The sequence below is a fragment of the Rhinolophus sinicus genome, linkage group LG09 (assembly GCF_036562045.2).
Source record: "Rhinolophus sinicus isolate RSC01 linkage group LG09, ASM3656204v1, whole genome shotgun sequence".
Lineage (NCBI taxonomy): Eukaryota > Metazoa > Chordata > Mammalia > Chiroptera > Rhinolophidae > Rhinolophus > Rhinolophus sinicus.
The window spans coordinates 66,827,474-66,845,282 of record NC_133758.1 but is presented as its reverse complement, the minus strand read 5'-3'; the positions used below and the strand labels follow the sequence as shown (position 1 = coordinate 66,845,282).

The 17,809-nt window shown below is 40.2% G+C and overlaps 1 protein-coding gene across 2 annotated transcripts in view; it reads left to right on the top strand.

Annotated features, from left to right (window-relative positions):
- The first annotated feature begins 931 nt into the window (after window positions 1-931).
- The window catches only part of SLC26A4 (solute carrier family 26 member 4), a 38,365-nt gene continuing 21,487 nt past the window's right edge, over window positions 932-17,809 (top strand). Inside the window, exons 1-10 of one of the 2 annotated variants that reach the window (XM_019745335.2) lie at window positions 932-1,058; window positions 1,838-2,004; window positions 3,324-3,463; window positions 4,649-4,759; window positions 6,377-6,561; window positions 7,205-7,369; window positions 12,436-12,588; window positions 12,692-12,774; window positions 15,144-15,291; window positions 16,233-16,346. In XM_019745335.2, the coding sequence (XP_019600894.1) occupies window positions 1,841-2,004; window positions 3,324-3,463; window positions 4,649-4,759; window positions 6,377-6,561; window positions 7,205-7,369; window positions 12,436-12,588; window positions 12,692-12,774; window positions 15,144-15,291; window positions 16,233-16,346 (1,263 nt within the window). In that variant the 5' untranslated portion in view covers window positions 932-1,058; window positions 1,838-1,840. Of the gene's footprint in view, window positions 1,059-1,738; window positions 2,005-3,323; window positions 3,464-4,648; window positions 4,760-6,376; window positions 6,562-7,204; window positions 7,370-12,435; window positions 12,589-12,691; window positions 12,775-15,143; window positions 15,292-16,232; window positions 16,347-17,809 lie in introns of those variants that run through there. The other variant, XM_019745337.2, reaches the window with a different exon arrangement.

The window sequence follows — 17,809 nt, the reverse complement described above, 5'->3', positions numbered from 1 at the left end:
GAGCTCTGTTTCTGGGAGCTCACAGAATTGTCATGGTCTGTATTTTCCTGCCAGGAGGGTAACTGAAGGCTGGTGTCCAGAAGGCCCATATTTTGGAGCCCCTTTGGCATTTACTTCAGAATACTGATAATCAGGAGAGAATCATCTCGTTCACTAAACTCGTCGTCCTCCCTTCATCTTAACCTGCATTAGTCAGTTTTAGCAAGACTCATCCCAGCAGAAGACAAAACACTGAGGGTAGGACAGCTCTGACTCCCCTCACTTCCTTCTGGTCTAGATTCCTTTCTAGTTCAGCTTATTCTCTCCTTGATTGTCCAGAGAAATGAGAAGAAAGAAAGAATCAGTCAGGTAAGAAAAGGGGCCACGCGGACACTTGATTTTGATTGTGAAATGAGGAGAGAGAGAGAGAGAGAGAGAGAGAACAAACTATGTATCTAAAATTTATGAATAAATTATAATTTATGAATAAATTATGAGCTCTATAACCACCACCCACTAGGTACTCCTAAAGAAAGACTTTCTAGAAATCCAAAGCCTTCTTAAACCCCAGACTAGCCACTGCTCCTTTCTTTCCTCCTCCCCACCTGGTATGAGGGCTGTGAGCCAGACTGTGGATCTCCTGATTCACACAATCCGGACAAGGTCGGCGTTCCCAGCAATCGCTGACCTCTCCTCCGCCCGGCTCTGCACTTCTGTAACAAGTTCCCCAGGTGCTGTCCCGCCCCTGACTTCGCAGCCTGCCTTAGTAATTGGGAGGGGGGAGGGTAAGGGGAGTGTGGGGGAGGTGAGTGATTATCCGGTGGCCCAGTGAGTGACAGCCAGTAAGATTCTCAGCCTTTCCTGTTCGGGAAAGAGAAAGAATGCAGGAGGGGTAGGCAGGATTTCTTTCTCGGTAGGATAGGTGGAGAAAGATCGCTGCCTGTGTGTCCCTCTTTTGAACTTAGGTGTCTCTGTTGCTCCATAAATAAAATGTGTCCCTGCCTTCTGCGAGCGCTATAAAGGCAGCGAACGGCAGTCCCGGGGGCATTCCGGGCGGGGCACCAGCGGAGCCGCAGCAGGTGAGATCGCCACTGGAGGCGCAGCTCACGCCGCCTCACCCTGGCCTGTTTCCTAGGGAGACTCGCTGGTTGAGTACGGGACTAGTGAGGGGCCTGGAGCGGGCGGGCAGGGGGCAGGACAGCCTTCTTTCTGAGAAGCTGAGAGTGAGAAGGAAGCTAGGAAAACGGGCCGGGGGGAAGAGATCTGCCCCACCCGCGCAAAGTTCTGCGCCCAGGAAAGCTGCGACCCGCGTCCAGAATTTGCCTTGTGTATACGCAGCCTCGGACCCGGGAGCGTAGCCTGAGGGTCTGACCACCGGCCCGGGGCCTGTGCTTCTCCTCTGTGCGCACTTGGGGCTGCGTCCTAAGTGGGACGCAGAGAGAGAGGGACGCTCACGAGGTCCCCTCCAGCCCCGCCAGCGCCCCGGGTCCCAGCCCAGGTTCGGGGAGATTTCAGGACGCGGACAGCGCCCTGGCTCCCCGCCGGAGGCGACTGGGTCGAGCTCCCGAAGCCCCCAACGCGGGACTCATTCCTTTCAGTCCGCGAGCCCCGGGAAGCAGGTACAGGCTACGGAACCCGGAGGTCCTCAGGTGCACCCCTGCAGGTGGCGGTGCTCGCCCCGGGGCGGCAGGTCCCGAGCGCCCAGGGCGGCCTCAAGCGGACCAGGCTCTGCCGGATCTCTGCAACAGGTGGGGCCGGGAGGCGGCTAACGGGCGGGTGCCACTCCCCGTCCCTACTTCACGACCTCTTCTCCTTCCTCGCTCCATCGCCTCTCTTCTCGTCGTCCTCCTCCTCGAAGACTATGGAAGCGCCGGGCAGCAGGTCGGAGCCGCCGCAGCTCTGCGAGTACAGTGGCAGCTACGTGGTATCGCGGCGGGTCTACAGCGAGCACGCCTTCCAGCAGCAGTACGAGCGGCGCCTGCAGGAGCGCAGGACGCTGCGGGACCGACTGGCCACGAGCTGCAGGTAGCGGCCGGCGTCAGCCTGCGCAGTGGGAGACGCCTGGGTTTCAACCACCAGACTCCGGACTCGGGCTCACCTGTCCGCGACACGTCCTTCCTGGTGGGCAGGGTGGCTCCATCATTCTCCGCCCGAAGTTGACTCTAGTCTCAGAGTTTATCTTTGGGGAGAGTGTGTTCTGGTAGCCCCGTCTCTTTCTTTTTTCTTGGAGACACAGGAAGTGCAGAAGTACGCCCTGGGGTCCAGCGGGGCCCAACTGCCTTCTCGGGAAGGCCAGGCTGAGGAGAGTGGGAAAGAAAGAGGCTCGATTAAAAAGAGATGATGGGTAAACCCATCACCTGACCAGGAGGCCTTGAAAGCCCCACGCTCATTTAGGCAGGATGCCATTCAGAGACGGAATGACAGCCAGAACCCGGGAGAGAGCAGTGTGCTTCGCGTTCTTCCCATCAGGCAGTGCACCAGGAGACCCTCCATCAGTCTCGAAACCCAAACGGGCCACCTGTAATTAGATATCACAAAGAGAACTACAGAACCAATAACTGCCAGATGTTCTTTCTTTTTAAATAATTTTATTATAGAACATTTCAAATACATACAAAAGTAGACATACCGGTAGTAGTATAATGAACCCTCTCTCCATGTTTTTGCCCATCTACCAGCGTCAATGATCATCTACTCAACATATATCTGTAGAGACTATTTTAAAAAATATAATCATAATTCCATTGTCACACTTAAAAATAAAATAATTCTTTAGTACCAAAAATTGCCAGCGTTAAAATTTCCAATTTTCTCATAGATATAATTAAAAAAATATTTTTTTGAATCTGGAGTCAAAGAATGTTCACCTACTGTTAATATTTTTCTCTTATCTATTAGTTGATGGATTTAAAAAATACTAACTAGCAAGGTACAACAAGGTGTACATTCACCATGTTGAATTTTATAAAAACTGGCTCCAAGTTTGGACTGCCAAAATATACAGAATGTGTTTATTTTTCTTAAAAGAAAAATAGAAGAGGTAGACGAAGGCGCCTGGTGCTGGAAGTCTGAAAATTAATCTCCATTTAGAGACTCCACATTGATCAATCTAAGGCTGGACAGAAAATGGGTTCTTGTGTAGGGATATTTTCTCAGAGGATTAAGAAGGACAGGAACACACTTAATCCTGTGTTTTCTAGTGCAGTGCATTTAAAAGAGTAGATAGAGTTCTTGGCAAAAGCATGGTAAACCCTTCAGTGTTAGTATATTGTCCATGAAATTCTCATTCTTTGTGATTTTTCTTAAGATTAGATTGGAAACCCAGGTTTCTTACCTTTTGACAGTTGTTCAAGAAAGAGAGCCCTTGGTGTGCTGAAGACTGTCCTGCCCATCTTGGACTGGCTCCCCAAATACCGAATCAAGGAATGGCTGCTTAGTGACATCATTTCAGGAGTTAGCACAGGGCTAGTGGGTACACTGCAAGGTAAGGTGTTGGTGGATTGGCTCTCAAGTGTTTGCGAATCAGTTTCCAGCAGCAGTTCATAACTTCCCTCAGGCTCGCATGGGTCTGCACCAAATGCTTCCTCACCCTTCAAGACCTCACCTTTTCTCTAGAGCCCTTTAGTGGAGAAAATAGCCTCTTTCCTCCTCCTCTCCCTTGGAGTTCTCTTCCTGGGAAACGATGTTGCTTTTTCTAGCTGTATGGCTCCAACTAGGGCCCTATTTACCTAAGCAGTAGCTTCTTAACTTTTACTGACCACACCTCACAGTAAGAAATATGTATTACATCATAATCAGTACACACATATCTCAAGTCTTGTGAGCTAATATTTGCCCTCACTACAAGTAATATATTCTGATATTTTCTATTCTGCTTATATATATATTTTAAATGATAATTGCAGCCCATTAAATTACATCCCACACATGGTCTTGACCTGCAGTTTGAAACTGGCTTGAGGGAAAGTGAAGGAAATATTTCAGCCTGGACTACACATAAGTGTTTTTTCTATTCTGCTCCCCACTCCTTTTGAATCCATCCCCTTATTTTAATGTTTGGCAAAGTGTCCCAACATAGGTGGTTATTACTATTCTAAACTGGCTTTATACCATATTTCCATGAGCATCTTGAAAATCTTTTGCCTAGTTAGTTGGGCATTGATGTATATTGATCTAGTGGAGAGCCCTGTGGAGTTGTCCTACATGACATTATGTACAATTGTCATACTTTTTCTTGTTTGAATCTAATTTCTGTTCTCCAACAAGAAAGGAGAAAAGGCAGTGCAACAATCAATGTGTCCCTCAGACAGAAACACTGAATTCAGATGAAACCACCCACATGCAAAGCTGGTATAAGCTTTTGGACTGAATTGACCACAATTTTAATCAACAACTGACTTATTTCCACGCGTGTGATCAGTGAATGATTGAATTACTAATCAGTTGAGTCAATTCATTTAAAGCAGGTGGTGCCCGTAGATTCAATCATTATCCCAGCAGATCTGAATTATGTTCCGCATCCCAGCATATCCTCAGACTGTATATAAAATAAAGAAACCACACAGGACAAGCTGCAAACTTAGGATATTGTGAAAAGGCCTTTCTTTATACAGTAGAAATATACCATAACTTTCGTTTGCAAATTCAGTCATTCTGGATGTACTTTTAGGCATGGCGTACGCTCTACTAGCTGCGGTTCCTGTTGGATATGGTCTCTACTCTGCTTTTTTCCCTATCCTGACATACTTTATCTTTGGAACATCAAGACACATCTCAGTTGGTAATTATAAGCATTTACTACAATTGTATTATTTATATTTAATGTGTTGTGGCCATATAATGTGTATTATGCTTCCATCTTTGTTAACGTTTTCCAGGGATATTTCCAGGGCTTCAGTACTTTGCCTGCTTTTTCTATTCAAAGATGCAAAAATGGTTCTTAGTTTTCAAAATACTATGCCTTTTGTTAGCTTTATACTTAAGGCCTTTTTTTTTTCATGTAGTGGAGAAATTGAAAAATTGTTAAAATTATAGCTACCTTCAAATTTAAGCATGGCTTGACTTTTAAAAATGTAATAAATTTGACTTCATATTTAGAAAGTGTTCTCTTTCAAAACAAAATATAACAAGGAAAACTTCGAGAGGTCTTTGAACCCACTGTTTTACCAGATTAACTCAGTATTTACTAAGTTACGTTCATCAAATACATATTCATTTTTTCATTACAGAGCATACTTATTTTAAGTCACTAAGATTGGAACACTGGCAAAATTGTGCCAAAACAACTTAGAGACTAAGCTTGGCTTTCCTTCTCAAAATAGGTTTATTTCCTGCTGTTTCTAAAATTTGAATTCTCTTTTGCTAGAATGTGCTGGTAAATACATATTTTAAATGCTATTTTGCAACATTGACATTTATACTTGAGATTATTTTGCGCCTACATCCATCTGCTGACTAGACATGCCTACCTGGACAATCTTCTTGAAACAAACACAACTGTCCACCACATCCCCAATCTATACGCTTGTCCTTAGTTGTATTTCCCCCAGTATCGGGCATATTGCCTTGTTTGTGGAAGGAGGGCAGGAAGAATTTTTATTGATTGAAAGAACTTCCTCACCTGGGAGAATTGGTCAGTATCAAATGCTTGACCAGGTGAGGAACATAGAAGCTGATTTTTTCTTTATAGTATTCTATACATTTAGACATTTCAGGTTACTGGATTTTGGTAATGAGGCCTCTCAATTGTTAAAGCCTTCCATGGTTCAAGGACAGAATCATCATCATCATGGATAAACATACCAGTAATAAATAGATCAATTGCTGGAAGAAAAGGAGTACTTTTTAAACACAGACTCTTACAGACCGGCATTTAATATGAAAAAATAATTTGTTTTGGAAAGAGAAAAAGAGAAACTATACACACCCTTTGATGTTTCTTTATCCTAATTTGAAACCTGTGATATTGATCAAGGTACTCAGCTCCACAGAGATTAAGACATTAGAAATGAGCTTCTGTGGAATAAAAATAAGATGGAACAAGTAAAGACTCAGCTTATAGGCCCCCTCGCCAGGAAACCTGTCCTGACAGCTTGGCCCCCACCCCCATATCCAGGAAGATCACACAAGGATAGATGAGACACCCTTTCTGTGTACTTACAAAGCATCTTCAATGCTGCGTTATGATTACCTGCCTACATGTCTCTCTTGCTCATTTCTGGGTCATGAATGTCTTGAAACATCTGCTTTTTAGCTTCTTTTGTAACCCAACAATATCAGATTAGCATCCAATCAGAGCTAATTATCTGGTACATCTTTCTAATCCCAGGTAGATGCATGTTGTGCCTAAACATTTGTGGTTAAAAATTATTAATTGATGGAGACTTTTTTTCTCCAGGACCTTTCCCAGTCGTCAGTTTAATGGTGGGTTCTGTTGTTCTGACCCTGGCCCCCGACGAAAACTTTCTCATACCCAGCAGTAATGGAACTGCACCAAACGCTACCATGATAGACAGTGCGGCTAGAGATGCAGAAAGAGTACTGATTGCAAGCACCCTCACTCTTCTGGTTGGAATTATACAGGTAATGGACTTACAAGTGAAATATAGATTGGCATGATTTTTATTTGCAATAACTAGCTGGTGCTAAGCTAAAAATAGAAGGCCTTTCAAAGTGAGAGGCAACAATCATTTATTGAGATCAATAAGAATAGCTATTCAGGAAGCATTGATTCAGGCAGAAGAAGCCCAGATAATGTTTCAATTAGGAGACAAAGGCAATGGGTATTTATGAGCAGGGGAAGGGAAACAATTAGATCGATAAAAGGAAGATATTTTATTGGTACAGATAACGAAGCCTGGTGACATTAATTCTAAACAATGTTTATCATTTTCAGTCCAATAGTCATCAGTCCAGTAGTCATAATAACTACTTTCTTGTTATCTTTGCAAAAGTTACAGAAACAAGCTACATGATTTTTTGCTTTTCTTACTACATATTTAGAAATACTTCAAGGTTCATATTATACATGTTTTTCAAATTTAGAGTGATGGAGGGGAGAGGTAGGGCATTAAGAAATTCAGATTTGTTTCCTACAATTATTTTTGTGTTATAGGCAGGCTATCAGAGTTTAAATTGGTGTTAAATTTAATTTGTTAATAGCTCAAGAGACTAGGTCCTTCTCTTGGGCAAACATTTCATTTTTCCTTCCTTCTTCTTGTCCTAGTTGGTATTTGGAGGTTTGCAGATTGGATTCATCGTGAGGTACTTGGCAGATCCTTTGATTGGCGGATTCACAACCGCTGCTGCCTTCCAAGTGTTGGTCTCACAGCTAAAGATCATCCTCAACGTTTCAACCAGAAATTATAACGGAGTTCTGTCCATTATCTATGTAAGTGTTGCTTCTTCCTGTAGAGATGGCTCACTAGGAACAGTGTGTCTTTTTCCTCTTTAACTTGAGTCTGGAGAGCCTGCGCTCCTCTGTGCCATACTTTGGGAGCCACTGAAATCATTCTTCTCTGAAAGAAGCAACACAATCAGGAGGAGCATCAAAGAAGACAGATTTTGCAAATCATTGTTCTCAGTTGATCAAAATGGTTTAAGAAGTGTCACTGCACTTAAAAATATTGATGAAAACAAAGTGGTATCATGAAGCTTAGACTGGGATACAACAGACTTGAATTCCAATCTCAGCTTTGCCTCTGCCCTTAGGCACATACTGTAGGATAGTGGCTAAAAGCTCAGGTTTGGAGCTCAATGACCTGGATTCAAATCCTGACTCTACTATTTACTAGTCATATAAGCAAATCACCATGCGTCAGTTTCGTTCTCTGCAAAATGGAGTTGGTAATAGTATCTACCAACTAAGTTAAATAAGGACAGGTGAGAAGCACTTTGGCCCAGAGGCTGGCGTAGAACAAGTACTCAATGAAAGTACTTATGTTGAAATTATTATTTCACATCTCAAGGCTTCTTTCCTTTTTATCTGTAAAATGAAATAATTGGGCATGTATATCTGAAACCCTTTCTAACTCTGAGAGCCCATAAAATGTATAATGTAAATGTCTCAGCAATTATAGATGAAAAAGAACATTAGATTCAGAGATGATTCAACATGCAAAATAGATGCAAAAGAAAGATGTAGATCTCACTAATTAGATTTAAAAAGTTCTTGGATCTAAATATATGTTCTATATAAAGCATGTTATTGATGGTTGAAAAGTGGTGATAATAGTAACATGATGTCACCCTAGCTTGGGGGGAATAATGCTATGCAAAAATAATGCACCAACATTAAGAATGGAGTCTTTTAATGATCTACCTATTAGCTTCTAACACAATGTAAGGCCATGCATAAATATCTAAAAATTAGTGAGGTGGTTAGGAATTTGCTCAATTTCACAGCACTGTCATAATCCCCACATTACTCCATCCATTCCACACACATTGCTGAGTGCCTTTTACAGACCAGGTACTATGCGGTAGAGGAGGCAGTGTAACACAGAAACTAAGACCATGGACTTTGAGCTTCAACAGGCTTGAGTTGTAGTCTTGGTTCCAGCACTTACTACTGGTGTGACTGGGGTATGTTAAATTTTCCTAAGCCTCAGTGTCCTGTATTGTTAAATGGGGATCATAAATAGTAGCTGCCTTTTAGTGCTGTGAGGATTAAAAATAAAAATTGTGTATAACACTTAGCACAACATCTGGCACATGATAAGAACTCATAGTAGTAGTATTATTTTCATTATGATGAACAGGTATGATCGAGCTTACTGTTCACTTCCCAGGCATGTAGCCTATTAGAAGACATTAGCACAGGCTGTTTTTCTGATTCCACATTATTTTTGTCATTGTTGCTTTTTTCCCCCTACCAAGTCCTTGATTCACTTTCAAACCTTCTGACTGTCTTTTTCTGACAGGCTTTTACTGTTGCAGTCGCTGACACAGCTTGCTTTTTCTTGCTTTCACATTTTCCCCATCAACCATTCATTTTTTTCCCTTTATTGTCATTCATTCAATCAATCTATTCAATAAGTATTTATTGACAACCCACCAGACGCCAGAAACTGCTTTCCCTATAGAAACCCACTGATCTCTGAATCCACCAAGATACCCCCACAGAGTGTACTCACCTCCGTGTGTGAACACTGTGGGGGTCTGCCTCCACACAGATCACAGGAGGCCAAGCCAGTGGTTAACCTGGCCGTTGCTGGACCTCTGTGGATGGGGGACTGAAATAGTTCTTCTGGTCTCCTAGGACTATGTGTAAGATGATGTTTGCTGCCAATGATCTCACTATCAACAGGGATGAAATTAACCATGAAACACTAGAACAAGGTCCAAAAAAGTTTTAAACCACACATAGTCATTATGTGACATGTTTTGTTGGAAATTATTCTTGAAGTCTCAGGTTACAATGTGTCTTAGAATTTTGCAAGAAATTCCTCCCAGCCTAGGCAAGTTGGATAAAAATATTTCAGTTAGCCCTTTGTCATATGACTATAAGCTTCCTCTTCTGAGAAGAAAGAATCAGCAGGTCTGGAAATGATTGCAGAAGGATTGAATGAGCCACTCAGTACCTGAACAGAGAATTTTGTTTATGACATCACCAATTGCAATCATGAAAGAATCCTTCAACAAATGCAGAGTGATAGTGGATTCTGCCAGGAAAGACTATGAGCTTTTTTGTAAAATGCTTTCCCTGGAATGTAGTTAACTTAACAGTCCTTTTGTTATAAAATTATACTTTGGATTGACCCCCACCCCCAATAAAAGGAAATAATGAACACAAAATAATGGAGGATGGAATAGTGGGAAAGAGAGAAAAATAAAAACAGTAATTCACAAATGCCAGAGATGCTGGGTATAGGATGCAGAAGGGAGAATGAGAGTTTGTTGGCAGAATTCAGAATTAGTAATACTCTTCATGCTACCATGTGGCTGCTTAATTATCTAAGTAAATCACATGGTTTGTTCAAGAGTGATTATGTTTTCCTACTCATCATTTTGAATGGGTTGCCTCAATAGATAAGGGAAGTCTTTCTTCATGCTTACTAAGTCGATACTACCTGCCCTATTTCTTGCCTTAACAAAGGAAGACAACATTGAAAAGTTCTGCCCAGCTGGTGAGAGTTTTGAAAGCCACCGCTAAGCTTGATCAGATTCATTACTTTGATCTATGTCAGTATGTAAAATTTAAGCCATTATAGTAAGGTAGCACTTTGTATACACAAAAGTTCCGATTGCAGGAAATGCCTGACAGCAAGGGGTGGTTACGAAGGTCTGGTTATATTCATAGACATAAGATGAAGTAAAATAAATTTGGCTCCAAAAGTTAACTGATAAATTTCCTCATACATAATATCAGGTACAATTTTTAACTTATGACTTTATATACCCTAGTAATTCTGGGTAAGAATGAAGAAATTATCTAAATGAAATGGTCCTAAAATTCTCCAGGCACGGAAGAAAATATAGTAAAATATTATCCATTACTGAAGAGCTCATTATCATGATTTGGACTATTCAGAATCTAGGCTGGATGTGGAATTATATGTGTATCCATATTTAAACATATTTTAGTAAGCATTTTAATAGTAAACTAAATTAGAACTAATTTTCAGTGTTTTCTTAGAGTCTAAATCTATTTCTATTCCTTTGAGTACAATCTGACTACTTCACTTTATATAGGTGCGTTTTATTTCCACGTAGGTTAAACTATCGTAGAACTTTTCATAAGAGATCCTGAATGATTACTCAATATATAGGAACTAATATACTCATATGCCTTATTTTATGAAATTGTCTAATATACACTGATTTTATTTTTTGGAACTCATATTACATTGTTAATATATCAAAGGTGCTTTTTATTCGAAGGTCTAAGTGTTTCTTTTTGATTAAATGGGAATCTGGTAGTGATCACTTTTGTAAGGTGAAAATGTTTTCATGATTGGGATAATTATTCTGTTTTTAAGTTTCAATTTTACCATCTTGAGTTGAAAGTAAACCTTTATTGTACAGACAATCAAAATATTATCTCTAGCTCATGAATTAATGAGGATCATTATCAGAAAATGGACTATGTAAGGGACCAGAGAGCAATATCTTTAGGATTCTGAACTATGTAGGGTTGTTTATGCCTGTGGTACATAGGTGCCCTGAGTTCTTAAGTTACTGTGTCTGCTTACGGTAGTTTTCCATTTTTTTTTTTTCAATTGGCTATCACTTGTCTCATTTTGTTACTATCAGTATATGTTCCTCTAGCAATTTTTACTGACTCTGGGAAGCAGACGACGTAGACTTGTTGGGATTGAGTTTAAAGCAAGAGTAAAAATACTTTCTGAATGAATGAAAGTCCAGGAAGCTTCCTCCAAGTCAAATGCTTGCACTCTAGTTCAAGAGCTTGGTGGAATGTACTTTGCTCGCACTGTAACTTCTTCCCTCTTTCCCTTACTCTTGAATGTAATCCAGAGAGTAGAGAGTGCTGGCAAAACGACTCCTAGATTACTTAATGTTCATTATACATAAGCGTTATCAGATTGTCATTGTAATTATTTTAAGTATAGTTCATTTATAAAAATAAGTAAGATGCAAGTTATAAACTATAACATGCTCCATTCCTTTATCTTCACATAAAAATATATCTATAAAAAGACTCATTCAAAGAAAAATGACTTTCACTTAAATCATGTCTTCTTCAGGACTGAGGTTGCTATAACAAAGATATTAGTGTTTTTCCCTGGGATTCTCCCTTGTTAATAATATCCCTCTATTCCCAGAAACCTCCTATTTACAAAACAAAATTAGTTTTTCTTGAGCTGGCTTGTCTCTCCACTTGAAAAAAGAGTTACTTTTATTTAAATTGTCTTAGTTCAAGTCTGAAGTCAGTGTGAAATTAACTTTCAAAATTTTATATTTGACGTATATATCAATTCAATAGATTTTCTTACCCATAGGAATAGATCAGTCCATCTGTATCTCTATATGAAGTATTTTAGATATTTTTATTACCACCTGTATCATGCAGGTTTAGGAAAGAGCTGTACCTAAATCTCTGGCTAACTGAGACTTTTTGGTTCATTAACCTTTCATCTCAATAATACCATATCAACATGGTAAAGATTAGGCCATTTAATAACGCTGTAAAACCACTTTAAGATATAAACTTTTAAAGTTCTTCTGCAAGTAAAATACAGTATATAATAATATAATTTTTCTTTTAAGAGATCTTATTTTTATTGTAAACATTACAGGTAAACAAAAATAAGAAAGTAGAAATCACCACTCCAAGTTAATCATTATATATATATATATAAAAGACTGGATGTATTTAATGGTCTCTGTATCTGTCAACACATTTTTATGATTTTACATGAAGTTTTAAGTGCTATTTGATGATGATATCATGATTTTTTCATGTGGGAAATATATACAATTATTTTCTTTTCACAGACTCTGGTTGAGATTTTTCAAAATATTGGTAACACCAATGTGGCTGATTTCATTGCTGGATTACTCACTATTATCATCTGTATGGCAGTTAAGGAATTAAATGATCGATTTAAACACAAAATCCCAGTCCCTATTCCTATAGAAGTAATTGTGGTAAGTAGGATATGTAATTAAAAAATTCAGCATTAATTAGTTTGACAAGAAAGGAATTGTTAGAACAAATGGATTTTTTTAAACCTCTTTTGTTTTATTTCAGACAATAATTGCTACTGCCATTTCATATGGAGCCAACCTGGAAAAAAATTACAATGCTGGCATTGTTAAATCCATCCCAAGGGGGTGAGTACGCATTCCTCTTAGGCAATACGAATATATTAAATCAGGGCTTTCTATTTAAATGAAACCTTTTATTACAAGCTTCATTTCATTGGTGCTCTTTCAATCGTCCTATTTGTGTATTAAAGAAACACCCATTTGTGCAAACTATCAGATAAACAGTATGGATGTAGCTCAAGTTTAAGCCATTTGTTTAAAAGCAGCCCCCATAAGCTCTCTTTGTCCTTCATTTTCTTAAAAAGTGGCAGGACATGTAGTTACCACCAGACTCCTGATTTAAGCTCATATGTATAATTATAATTATAAAATATAATATAAATAGAGTCATGGTTAGTCACATTTTTTGCATTGAGAACCTTCTGCTTAAGGAATCAGGAATATCTAATCAAAATTCTCCATCATTTTGTTTAATCAATCTTAGGTAATAATTATGTCATTTGTTTCTATTAATAAAATGCATAATCTGCAAGGGAAGTTTTATATGTGTTTGGTAGTTTGGTGAATTAGAAGAGTAAAGAACTCCGGTCCTTTGTCCATCTCTGTCACCATCTAGTTCTGTGGCCCTGGAAGGGATTCTCCTATAAAACAAGGGTAATTATGGCTACTGAAGCCTCAACTTGAGCTTGTTGTGAAACACCAATGAGATCCCTCATAAAATGCAGAATGGACCAGGTCCATACAGTATAATTTTATTACATGGCATATAAAAAGAACCCCAAATGTTTATTAGATTTGTAACATTAACTTAGAGCATTTATGACTAGGTCTGCTGTTAGATAACCAGTAAGTACTCGATAACCAATAAGTTTTCCCTCCCCTAATATTAACTGAGGGACCTGGTACCAATCTTTGTTTCTCCATGCTCTTAATAGAAACTCCTTAAGCTGGCAGATTCCCAGTGCTGCTTATCCCACAGGGAACTGCTGCTTTTTTGTTTCATTAATCTTAGGATTTCTTCTAATAGCTGTTCAAAAAATACTTGAAAAAGTACAACTGGCTACATGGGGCTTAATTTACATATTATCCATTCTAATGTTTCTTAAACTTACCTTTTTGTGAGAATCATGAGGCCCTCGTTAACACAGAATCCGGTTCCCATCCCAGACTATTAAAGCAGGGTTTCTAGAGGAGGGGCCTGGGAATCAATATTTTTAAAAGGTGCTGCAAGTGACTCTTATGATCAGGCCTATGACATTATAAACGAGCCACGAGAGAGGCCTTTGTGGCCTGATCTCCTGTGGTGGCACAGAAATAAGTCTTTAGACATCGACACACCTGAAAAAGAAAGTCCGCTGTGGAGAAATTGGAAGAGCAGGGAGAGTGTTAAAGGTGAGTACCATGAAAGCAAGAAGAGCAAAGAGAAAGGTCATGCTAGCCCACCTTTCTATCCAGGCCCCGCTTCAGTCCTCCAAAAAGGGAGTAAAAGTGCATCCCTGTTGGCAGCTTCCTTTTATCCTGCTGAGGTCAATACCATATGTTAGGGTTGCTTGGTCCCCATAACTCCATTTGTATAAGAATTTTACTCTACATTGTCCCTTTTAATTATAGGGGTGGGTGGGGGATGTAGTTTCCTATTAAAGGAACTTCAGGCATAAGTGAGGTAGGTGGGGGAGATTATTTTTTTCTAGGCCCTCTACAATTACACCATATGGATAGTCCTCAAGATACAGGTCCATGAAGGTCATCCCCCAAATTTTCATATTTGGAGACAACCGTATGATTATACACTTGTAGTTTTTTTTTCCCTTGTATGTTTTGTGGAATAGCTCTGGTTTTGTCAGACAGTAGTTGTTTGACCCCACGATCACTGGGATATATTAGTCATTGTGACTACAAAGCATTCTGATAATTATATAAATTAAAAATTTTCTGAACTCAAGCTTTTAAATATCATAGCTCTTAAGATAATGGATTTTCCATGTAGCTCTTTTAGCATTTTATATCTTTTTATTTCTTTAACAGACCTGCCATGTCTTCATGCAGGGTAAATCTCATTTTGTAGCTGGTTTATCTTTGAATTTAAAAGATAAAATTGTGTAAGAAATACTATTGTGTGAAAGGGCATAGCATGGGCTTGTATGATACTAAAGAATCAGCAATGGCAGGTACATTCATGTCAGAGCTACAGGTGAGGCTGCATTGATTGGGAGGCTCTCAACAGGGCACACACACAAAAATCAGCCAGCGAGATGGCACCAACTTCTGATTAAAATTATAAAATCGGATGCTACCACTCATACTCGCGTGTTTTTGCTCGATTGCATCAAGTACTTCCATGTTTGACTTGTGGCTGGGTTGATTAGCACTTGGTGAGGTGGGAAAGAGAATTATGGTCAAATCTTCACAGCATTTTTCATTTAAAAACTCACTAGGTTCTTGCCTCCTGCACTGCCACCTGTAAGCTTGTTCTCTAAGATGCTGACTGCATCATTCTCCATCGCTGTGGTGGCTTACGCTATTGCGGTGTCTGTAGGAAAAGTATACGCCATCAAGTATGATTACACCATCGATGGGAACCAGGTATGGTCACCCTTTTGCTGAACTGGTTTTGTAGTGCTGAAAATAAGAAGAAAAAAAGGGAAAGATTTTGTTGTCTGCTAAAGAGGAGATTGGTTTCTTCCACCAGTCTTTATTGGTTTCCCTCTTGTGAATGTTAATTTGAAATTATTTTAAAATATCCATGGTGCATCACTTTACTTTTTAAGAAATAAGTTGAAGTAATCCAAATTTTAAAAGAGTTAATTCAGTCAGGTCATAAATAACATTCAAAGCAACGTATTAGATCAGAATAAGAATTCTTCATGTAATCCCATGTCTCCTGGTAATTTTTTTTTAAAATAGCAGCTATAATATGGCAAAAACAGTGCAACAAAACACTGTTAATAATAGTTGTGGCCCCTTTAAACTGGGGTGGTTCACTGTGCAATTAATGTACACAGGACAGTTTTTGTAGGCATGTGATACATTGCCAGGTGAGCTCGCAAATCTGCAGTTATGGTATGTTTCTGAAAAGGCAGCATAGCAATTACAGCAGTTAAATGATTAGTACTCAGGCAGAATAATAGTTCTCCTACTCATAATATGCTTCATAGCAAATATTCAACCACAGAAAAAACACTTTATGTGAGAGCAGAAAAATGTTTTATGTGAGAGCTACAGCAGATACGCCACTCACCAGGAAGTGAAATAAGCATTTTAGCAAAAGATCAGTTCCTACTCCTCATCGACCTTACAAACGATTGAGAGCAGTGAGCCCTCTTCTAGGCTGTAAGGACCTCAAACTCCTGACAGCTTCCAAGGCCCTCAGCCACCTTTCATGGTAAAAATTAAATTGGGACTCCCAGGCGGGGGTGGGGGGAGGGTTCGGGAGTTTGCTTTCTTAATGTTCTTCCTTAAACGCTTGGTGAGGGTCTTGCAAAGGTTCTATTTGTAGCATCCTTGTCATCCAGTGTCTCCCTTAGGAATTCATTGCCTTTGGGATCAGCAACATCTTCTCGGGGTTCTTCTCCTGTTTTGTGGCCACCACCGCCCTGTCCCGCACTGCTGTCCAGGAGAGCACTGGGGGAAAGACACAGGTACGGAAAACAGTGTGCTAATAGCCAACTACTGCACAGTGAATCAGGAATGGAAGGGGGCTCGGAAACATCTGCCCAAGAACCGAGCAGGACAATTAGCCTTAGAGAAGAGAAGCATGCTTCCTGATTCGCTTCCACCTGGGGGCCCCCTTGTTTCACCCCCTCACCAAAAACTCTTAAACAACATTTATGGTTTTCTCAAGCAGTAATTCTCCAATCTCTCCCTGTCAGTGCTGAGCTGGCAGATAGCTACACTTCCCTGCTTTTCCAGGGACAATAACAATTGACAGAGAGTCATATGAAGAAAGCTGATTCTTATCAATTTGTTATCTGGAGATGGAGAAGGCCTAGTGAAAGCATATTCACGGCTTAGCGAGGTTATTATATTTTCAGAAAAATGAGAAGCGTCGATTTACATTTCCTTTACAAGGATCAGGAGCTTCCTCCAGAGGCCTTTGGTCCCACAGAGTGGTTTGCTAGCCAAGAACATTTTTGTTGTAACATTTTGACATTTCTTGCTGAGTAAAATTTTTGTCCCTAGAGTTCTGAATGTGGGTTTGATCTTGCCTTTTTCATGGGTTTAAGTTGTTGCCTTCACAAGATGACCCCAAAATCTGCATCCCAGTTAATCTCTGGACGACCCCTCTTTTAATTGTCCAGAAAACTCAGGAGCTATTCCCAAAGGCCATCCTGTCAGTCAGACGTGGAGTCAGAGATGCCAAACCAAGTGAATGCGGGCAGGCTCAGGAGGTGTTTCTGTTACGCCTGGAGGGTTTTCTCCTCCCAACACAGAAAGAGCTATTATTTAACAGTAAAAAGTACATTGACACTAAAAAGGAGAACAAATCCAAAGTAAATAGTTTAACACACACACACACACACACACACACTCGCAAACAGGGTTTTTATTAAGGCAGAAACACTACAAATAAGTATAAAAGAGAGTAACTGAGAAACTGACTACAAAAGTGGCTTGCCCAGGGAGAGCTTTAATTGTCCCAAGGCCCACGTGATTTTTCCCCATTTATAATGGCTCTTTGCGACAGGATTGGAGGAATGAACCTCTTCCAGTTTCTTGGCTCCCATTGAACAAAAAATTAAATTTAATTTTGACAATTTTTCTTTTCACAGTTGAGGGTTCCCCCCCAAAAAAATCTAGTTCTGAGGGAGCGAGTAAAACAATACAGCCCCTAGCTGGAGGCATAACCAGACATCTGTGGAAAAGGGCAAGAGGTCGGAGGTGATTTCCAAAATGACACCTATGTGCCGGGGGTGGGGGGAGTGGGGTTGGCAATTGTCAGTAGTGAGAGTTTCTGCTGCTTTCATTTGTGATGGGGCCTTGACAACCTCTCCAGGGCACGGGCTGTCAGCGGGTGCAGGCAGATCCCCAACTGCTGATGTCCACTGCCTTGCTGTTAACTTCCAGGCTCAAATGAGGCACAGGCTGGCTGCCCCACTAAGAA